Source organism: Antennarius striatus, chromosome 20 (assembly GCF_040054535.1).
Source record: "Antennarius striatus isolate MH-2024 chromosome 20, ASM4005453v1, whole genome shotgun sequence".
NCBI lineage: Eukaryota > Metazoa > Chordata > Actinopteri > Lophiiformes > Antennariidae > Antennarius > Antennarius striatus.
The window spans coordinates 13,970,847-13,980,083 of NC_090795.1; the positions used below are offsets into that span (position 1 = coordinate 13,970,847).

The 9,237-nt window shown below is 44.2% G+C and overlaps 1 protein-coding gene across 1 annotated transcript; it reads left to right on the forward strand.

The window, feature by feature from the left end:
- Nucleotides 1-670: 670 nt before the first annotated feature.
- Nucleotides 671-7,518, forward strand: klf6a (Kruppel like factor 6a). The gene is made up of 4 exons (XM_068344021.1): nucleotides 671-1,031; nucleotides 2,542-3,124; nucleotides 3,995-4,118; nucleotides 4,792-7,518. The coding sequence occupies exons 1-4, from the start codon at nucleotides 930-932 to the stop codon at nucleotides 4,841-4,843; spliced, it is 861 nt and encodes a 286-aa protein (XP_068200122.1). The 5' UTR covers nucleotides 671-929; the 3' UTR covers nucleotides 4,844-7,518.
- The last annotated feature ends 1,719 nt before the right edge of the window (nucleotides 7,519-9,237 follow it).

The window sequence follows — 9,237 nt, forward strand, 5'->3', positions numbered from 1 at the left end:
TCTGCTGAAGAGAGAACAGCTTTGATGCTGTGCGTTTGTCAGCCTTTCAGAAGATACAGCTAACATTTATGAAGTCAGCCAGAGTGGAGAAGTGACGGCTAATGTTTCCTCTGTACTCATATAATGTGCTGATAACACAATAATATCCTGGCATCCATTAGTCACTGCGTCCCGAGATGTGTTTACGTTGAATGGCGGATGTCAACACACGAACTTTGCCACAGTTGTGCTGCTGGTGAACTCACCCCGCGGTTCACCAGTGTTGTAACTCCGACTTGTCACAAAGTTCCACACAGACGCACCACTAAAGGGGGAATGAAACCGTTTCGGCTCACATGCGCTGTCTGTGGCGAAACATGTCGCGAACAGCAAAAGCCCACATAGGGGAACCATCAGCGGCTTATATACGAGCCTAAAAATAACCAGCCAATCAGCGACGAGCCGCTGGGAGTTAAACACACCAATTAAAACAGAGAAGGAACCAAATTAAGTCAGTGGCCGCGCCTGATTGGCTGTCTGTGATATCATTTGCAATACCTTACGCCGCTTGACGCTGATTGGTCGAAACCCTGTCGACGTAATCCTGCCGCGAGGGGGGAGGAGGGAGGGCGTCGGGGGAGAGGGGGCGGGCTCGGAGGTTTGAATAGGGAAGTTTGCAGAGCGCAGTTGTTCTCCATCCAGTCCGGTGCGGTGTTTGCAAACACACTGAGCGAAAGCGACAGACGGGAGGGGGGACACACTGACGGACGGACGAATGTTCTGACTGCTCCAACGAAACGAGCGCCGCTTCGTCTCCATCGCAGGGGACCGCTAAAAATCTGTCTACGGGCTGTTTTTTTTTTCTACACCGTCTAACAGATTGAAGTGCAGCTAACTAGCTTACTTAAAAATAAACAACAACAACAACAACACAGCTCTGGAAAACAAAAATGGATGTTCTACCCATGTGCAGCATCTTTCAAGAACTTCAAATAGTTCACGACACGGGCTATTTCTCAGCTTTACCATCTCTGGAGGAGTACTGGCAGCAGGTGAATATGTCTAGCATCTGTCTTCTTGACGCAAATGTTTCAACTTTTCGGTGGCAGAACTGCGCAATTTGAAGCTAATATTGCGCTCGATGTATTTTGTAACACTCTGAAAGTTAAAAAAAAAAAAAAAAAAAAGCGCAAATTGTGACTGATTGTTGACGCCGGTGTCCAAGTGTGTTCACCTGACGTGTTTAACCCCACGATCGGTGGCGTGAAGTTTAAACCCCCGGCGGGTTGAAGTGGATCAGTGTGTCAGTCTTGACAGCTGGAGTCGAGGCGCTGTTGCGCCAAAATGAATGGAGAGACGCAGCGGTGACTGCTTCTGCTGCATGATCGGTGACTCCTGGTGAAGTCAAACGGTGGGGGGGCTTGGTTCCATTCCTCAACTACAAGCTTCAGCCTGCAGGAGGAAGCGGAATGTCAAGTCAAGTCAGTTGATTCAAAAGCAAATGTTTGCTCAGGGTCAGCTCCTGTAAGCCGTGAGCAGAAATTATGTTGTTGTCTCAGAGGCTGACATTCTTTAAATGTTTTCAACAGGATCCTCACTCCTGCTTCAGGAAACCGATCATTTATTTGCATGTTTGTTGGATTTGAATGGGCTTCACATCGTGACACTATCAGATGTCAGATGTAGCCTGTGCTGAAGTAGACAGCAGCGCCTCGGGGGAACCTGTGATGTGTCTGCACCTCTCAATGAATGGGTTCCTGCTTTTTCCAACTTTGAATGGTCTCTGAAGTCAGTTGGTGTGTGTGTGTGTGTGTGTGTGTGTGTGTGTGTGTGTGTGTGTGTGTGTGTGTGTGTGTGTGTGTGTGTGACACTGAGGAAGGATGTGATTGCATGTCAGCGGTACGCATGAGGAAAAGCAGCTGAATGGCTCATGCTGGAGGAGGAAGAGGAGGAGGGGTAGTTGTGAGGCTTCCTTAAAAGGACTCTAAATTTGTTCAGTGAGTCAACGGAGAGCTGTAATGACAATGCATGTTCACTGCTGGGCTGTGATCAGGTACAGCACAGGTGGAGTTTTTTGGGGGGCTGACAGATGCTGAATGGGACACGTGAAGCTGAGGTGGTTGGTGCACGATGCTGGATGAAAAGTTGAGTTTCCAGGTTAAACCCTAATCAATGGATTTGGGATCATGACCTGCAGAGAGTTTTAGAAATACGTGTAAAGGGTCTGCAACAAATCATTTAGATTTTGAAACAGTAAGAGCAAAAACATCCCTATTTAGATTAAAGTCATGTTTAAACCCAAAGTAATTCCATTTGTCTTCATTTTTGAAACACAAATACAATCATTACTGATGAGAAACTGGAACCAGCAAACATAAATGCAGAAATACCCAGAATGTCCTCCTGCAAGCGTTTTAGAAATGTTGTGCTACAAATGTTATTTTGGGGCACATGCATCATTTAAAAGGTTTCCCCATGCTCATGTTTTCTGCTGCTGTGAATGACTGTCCCCTCCTGAGGGCTGCTGTTGGTAATTTATTCTGTGTTTTCTCTTTCGACCAGACATGCTTGGAGTTGGAACGCTATCTTCAGAGCGAGCCTTACGTCACCACATCCGACCTCAAGTTCGATGGCCAGGAGGACCTCTGGAGCAAGTTGATCTTGGCCTGTGGGGACAAAGCCAAGGCTGAGTCTGACCCCAAGCTGCCCCTGGCCCACGAGGAGGACAATCAGGACAGCCAAATCTTGGACACCAACAGTGTGAATTCTGACGCCAGCAGCGAAGCTTCAGACAGTTCTGAGGAGCTCTCACCAACACACAGCTTTACCTCCAACCCCCTGGGCTCCGTCTTGGTTGGCTCTGGACCTTTTAGCCCCTCTGTCATAAGCACTCCGCCGTCTTCTCCAGAAGCCCACTCAGAGGCCGGCGGCGTGACAAACGGCTGGGTCGCCTCGCACGCCGAGTTGCACTTACCAGTCAAAATCAGAAGCGGCGGGGTGGCAAAGAGTACGGAAAAGACGGGACTCATGTGCGGCGACGCGTCTCCGGACGGCAGGAGGCGAGTACACAGGTGTGACTTCAAAGGGTGTCGCAAGGTTTACACGAAGAGCTCCCATCTAAAAGCACACCAGCGCACTCATACAGGTGAGTCTCATGTGTGTGTGTGTGTGTGTGTGTGTGTGTGTGTGTGTGTGGTCAAGTGTGATGTACACAAACAGAATGATACGGGGCGGGCTGGGGTATGAGGGGGTGACGTCTCTGCAGTTTAAATAATTCATGGAGCTAAAAACATCTGTTTTGATTGAGCGGAAAACAGAAGTGCTATTAATTCAGCCCCCCCACCTAAACGCCATTGTCCATCCGTTGTGTAATGTAATTAAAAGGTCCGCATCGCACGATGTCCTCAGCTGGAGCGCCGCGAGTATTAGCTCTGCATGGCTGGATACCTAAACTGTGACCTAATCTATCTGGAATGTGACTGACTGAGCCAGCGAGTGAGCAGCGGAGGGGGGAGGGAGCGAGGTGGGGGTGGGGGGAGGAGTTGCACATGGGAGATAAAAGGGACTTCCAAACAGATTGAGTTTCATCATGGGAAAGGGGTGAACGGGCGGGGAGCCAAGGGGCACTGGGTTGGAGGGGCTTTCTTTTTGGTCATTTGTTGCCGTTCTTTTTTTGATTAAGAGCGTGAAATTGCACGTTTGGCTCTTATTTCTTCTTCTTCTTCATCTTTTACATAACGCGCGCGTGTTCTGCTACACAGTGTCGCGCACGATTGCCTGTGTCAGGTTGCATCGAAACGCACGTAGCAGTCCAACAGGTTCAGCGGAATCTGGGTCTTGATTGGTTTGTCAGCACCCATGTCATGTGTCCCGGCCCCTGAGGATGATTGATTGCTATGCATTTGAATAACAGAGGAAGACTAACTAAGTAACACCTGAGCAATAAAAAAAAAAAAGTTCCTTTTGTGTCTAAATCTACAGCTCAATCAGTCATTTTTCTTTGTTTGCTGTCCAGGTGAGAAACCCTACAGGTGTTCGTGGGAGGGTTGCGAGTGGCGTTTTGCACGAAGCGACGAGTTAACCAGACACTTCAGGAAGCACACTGGGGCAAAGCCATTTAAATGCAGTCACTGTGACAGGTAAGCCACCACGTTTTATCAGCTCACTAACATCACCAGGCTCCCAATAAGCCCCCCTGCTGACAGGATCAGTGGTTGAATCATCCTGAGAACGATGCACGTGTTTAATGCACGGATGCATTTTATTCATGTAGCCTAAAATTTGAGCACGACCAAAGCATCAGGTTTGGCTGGGATATCAGCCGGTATTACTTTATTATCGATTTATAGCGTTGATGCAAATGTTGGCTGATTAAATAACATAAGATTGCACCACAGAAATTTTAAATGATGTTTGTCTGGGACAGAGGACATACAAGTAGACTTCTACTTTATAAAACATTCCATTTGATCACAAATACAGAAGGTAATCTTGTGAAATGAGTATTTATTATCTAAATCACTCTTTATTCTACCTTTAGAAACATTAATATTTAAAAAAAATCCCCATCACACCAAACTACAGTACTATAAGGCGCACCTAAAAGCTTTTAATCTTCTCAAAAATCAACACTGCACCTTATAATCCAGTGTGCCTTATTTATGGAAAAGGGTTTAAAATAGGCCATTCATCGAAGGTGCGCCTTATAGACCAGAAAATACTGTAATTACAAACTGTTTACCTCAGTTCGCAGCCCATTTTTTTGCATCCTCGTTGATTTCCTTTCCTCCCCCTTTTCCTCTCCGTCCCCAGATGTTTCTCCAGGTCTGACCATCTGGCTCTTCACATGAAGAGGCACATCTAGAGCGGGACCAGCACCAACCAAGCAACGCAGCGAAGAGGAAGGGTTTAGGAGAAATCGAAACAAACGCCGTCTCCCGACCGGTCTCTTGGTTGAACTTGTCCCAGAGCGGAGTGGTGGGAGTGTGTTCCAGCCAAAGCATGCCGTTTTGCACCATACTGAAACCCAGTGCCTGCGGGACCTCTCTTTGGAGAAAGGCGCTCTGAAGGGTGTCTGTTGCGACAAGAGGGCAAAATCATGGATGGGGGAAGAAATCTTTTCTTTTCTTTTTTTCACTCTGAGAACGACTTCCACATAAAAAAGACAAAAAAAAAAAAAAAGATACGCAAACAAAAAGAGTGAATGATTTGTATGTATGGTGCATGATGTTTTGGGGACATCTCCCGGACAGCAGATACACTGGTACTTTACAGAACTGTCTGAGGCGAAGCATGTGTGCACTGTGAATGTCTGATATTGGCTGACCGGCCCCCCTGGAAGGAGAGAAGAAGATATTGTTGTTGTTGTTTTTTTCCTGATTGGGAGAAGAGATGCTTCGATGGATGGTGCGGGGCTGGTACCAATGTTGCTGTGTACTGAGTGGGTTTTCTGGGGGAAACGTTCCACTTGTTTCCCCTAGTGGCCGTGTGAGGATGGTGCAGGATGGACGTTCCTGCCTGTCTTGTCTGGCACCCAGACTGGCAGAGGGGTCCCTCCGAAGCTGTCAAGACATTTGAGCTTGACCAGAAGGTGGACCCAGGGACCAACCAACCCCCTCCCCCTTACCCCTCCCCCGGTCACTGTAAGACAGGAACTTTTTCTCTCTTTTTTTTTTTTTAATTTTTAAAATTTTTTTTTTGGTGTTTTTGGTGCAGCTACTAAATGTGCAATGTGTTATGTAGCCTGGTTTATTATTTTTTTACAAGCTACAAAGCTCATTTGTAGTACAATTGTATAAGCTGTGTGCTTAGAGGTATAACACATCTATAACTTCAGTATCATAGACAGGTGTTGCATGGTTTAAGGGTTTCTTCATTTCATGTTCCCACTGTAATCAGGACTGCAAATAGTTTCAATAAAAGTGCAGCTAAAAAGCAAAACGGTTAAATGTTACAATACTGTACATAAAGCCTTGATGAATTCCTTTCATTTTTGAAACATCACCCGTTCTTTAATCACGCTTTTCTCATCTGGCTGGAGTTTTTTTTTTCTTCTTTGCCACAGCTTACTCATTTTGTCACTCATCGTATGCCTTGAGGAGTACTTTTGATTTTTTGTAACTTTCTTTTCTATCTAGTAATGCACTGTTGACCCCTAATGGTGCCTTATGCAAGTGACGCAGCCCTGTGGAAGCGGTGGTCACGTTTGTCGTATGGGTGATTTGACAAGCTTAATCGAGGCTCAGTTTGGAAATGAACTTGCACCTCTTTGTGTCTAATGGAAGTTCTGCAGATCTATTACCGCGGTTTAAATGCATTGTATTTATGTTCATGATCAAAAAAGAACCTTGAAGCTCTTGTTTTGTTTTGAGTGACAGCACTTAGGTGATGCATAAGGCAGAAGATGTAAACAATATGAATTCTGTATGTTTGAAGCACTTAAATTTATTAATTAAAGACGATAACTACTGTGTAGTATGTACTTAAGTTCATCACACACAGCTGGAAGGTACAAAACAACTAGAGAAGACAAACAAAAAATGGGTTTCATTGTCTGTCAGACAGTGCTGCGCCTTTTGCCTGTGTCCCTTCACACCAGCACCATCTTTTCCCCCCCGCCATCCCTCCATCACTGCAAAGTTGGAGTGAAGAAAAAGCTAAAGATTTATTGTAATTAACAGGCTGCAGTCGGACAGGCCTCGCCTTGTACTGTGTCTCAGTAATGAATAGCTAAAGGCTTTGTTGGCATGGAATCTGTCACAGACTGCTGACTGTGTAGGTTGGTTATTGACCTGTCTGGGGGAGTGTTGTTTTAGCCGAGCTGCAACAGTATTATGAAAACCACATGGGGGGGCGGGGGGGCGTAGGCTCTCTGGAGGAGATGCAGATCAAGCGTTGATGTTGCACAGCATCTCCCTCGCAGATGAATTCTGTTTTGCTAAATTTTTGATTGGAGGGGAAGAGATTGAAATGGTGTCGGTGGTGATAATAGGGATCACACTTGTGACCGTTTCAAGTGGTCTGTGCCTCCCACTTCAGATCAGCGACCTTGGTGGAGAGATTCAATGTTGCAGCGAGTTTCACGGCAGAACACTAAGACTTATGGATTTCAGATTGGCGGGTAAGAGAGAGACAGGACGGGTCCGAACCTGAAAGTGCTTGCTGCGATAGATTTGGGAATGCTGGCAGAGCTTTTTGTGGGCAAAAGGAAGGGAACATCTATCCTGCAAAAAACCGCAGCCAATACTGCTCAGCTGGTAATTGAGCCTTGATTAAGCCTCATGTTTGCTCGCATCTTCTACACGTTTCATCATCTCTTTCATTCCACCTCCCCTACTCTTCTTCACACACACACAAACACAGACACACAAACACAGCTCTTTGTTCGCAACTGAATCTTTGTATAAAAAAAAAAAAACAACTTTTGTAAAATTGTTATGTTTATGCTTTATGAAATTTTTATTTGAAATTGTTTTGCAAAATTGTTATATTTCTGTATGAATGTATTTTTTATTGGAATAATAAGAAATTCTTATCTGACTTTGCTCCTTTTGTCTTATTTTTTTAAATCTGCTTTATTATTATGGGATTTTTTTATTTTTTTTTACCCTTGGTTTGCCAGTTGGTGGTTTGGAGCTGGTTGAGGATGAATGACTGCATTTCAGCTGCACAATGCCCTCCAGTAACACCAATACCATTCGATTCTGGTCAGGGGCACATATTTTATCTAACATTGTAGAATTTTGACACTTAAAACAACTTAGAAACACAAATGTTTTCCAACGAGCAAAAAAAAAAAAAAACCTGCTACAAGAAGCTCTAAAGATCTCATAAATACCAGCTTAAAGAGCTAATCTTATATGTGAACACAAACCCGGTGCACCTTATGGCAAACATTCAGATGAATCTTTATTTAACGTTTACCCCAAACACCCCCTAGAAAAGTTTCTGTAACAACTCACTGCAATGGTTTCATTTGGAAGAGCGACTTTCAGCGAGGTCTTTTTGAGCTAGCTAGCTCTCATCAAAGCAGTATAAATAATTTATCTTCAGCTCTTACAGCCCATGGCATATAATTAGAGAGACACTTTTGTACATTTGTCAGATAATTACTCTACTTGACACAGATAATGATACAAAACAGCAGTGGATAAACCAGAGAGCCTGATTTAAGTTACAAACTAACAGGAAAGTAAGATAATAAAATAAAGGATGGCCTCCCTCAGATTTTGCTCCCATGCTCACGGTGATGACCCAGAATGGGCAGGCAACATATTAGCTCCTCTGATTTCCAGTAAAAGCTCTGTGGTTTATAATTGAAGCTTTGCCCGCAGTTGGTAATTAAGCTCACTCTGGAGAACCTCCCAGCTTTGGAGTGGCAAAGTGTGTTGTTTTTGCCTAAAATGTTATAACCCCTTGATCTTTCAAAACTGCTGCCCCACATGATTTCTCAACTTCAGATCTACCTATGATGCATAATGCATGGCTAGTGAGCAAGGCTGCCAGCAAAATATCATTTAAATTCCAAAATACTTGCTTGGCTCGCCCCTGGAAAACCTCCTGGAGGATCAGATTCCCAGCTTTAGCCTCTTGAGGGCATGTGTTGCTTTCTGCAGCTGGTACAAGTGAAGTATCCTCTGGTGAAGTGGACCATCACAGATTAAGTTTCTCATAAAAAATGGCAAAAGGATCACAGATTCCCTTTGATGTATCAGGGTACATCTTCCATATGCTTTCCCACATTATTTGTCAGTCTGTAAATCAAAGGATTACGGGAAACAATGAATCCCTTTTTGATGTCACGTCTCTTATCATTATGTCTCAGGGGACAACACAAGATTTAAGGTTGTGTCCAGTGATGATGGGATGGTTTGTGGACATGTAATTTATTTTGGTAGAAAGCAACCAAATACATTTACTTAAAGCTGCATGAAAGGATAAATTAGATGGATTTGTTTTTGACCACAGTGAATCCAGTTTTAATGGAATTAATTTACTATACTCCACTGGGAAATTTTTACTTTTTATGTCACTACCCACCGACCTGAAAGAAAATTGTTCTCATAATTTTATTTGCACAGATATCATGAATCTTCAAATTATTACATTTGTGTAATATAGTGAAGTTAGAGTGACAGACAACACTTCTGTTGAACAAATAATATGTTAAGAGGCAAACATGCCCTGAGACCCCAGGACACACATAGGAACTAATGAAAAACATTGTCTCTGTAACAACAACAAAAATCCTCGTTTAAA

Bases quoted from the DNA above. Each gene is read 5' to 3' on its own strand.
- klf6a (XM_068344021.1), top strand. From the start codon at position 930: ATGGATGTTCTACCCATGTGCAGCATCTTTCAAGAACTTCAAATAGTT. The intron at 1,032-2,541 runs GTGAATATGTCT...TCTTTCGACCAG, and splicing joins TGGAGGAGTACTGGCAGCAG to ACATGCTTGGAGTTGGAACG. The intron at 4,119-4,791 runs GTAAGCCACCAC...CTCCGTCCCCAG, and splicing joins AAATGCAGTCACTGTGACAG to ATGTTTCTCCAGGTCTGACC.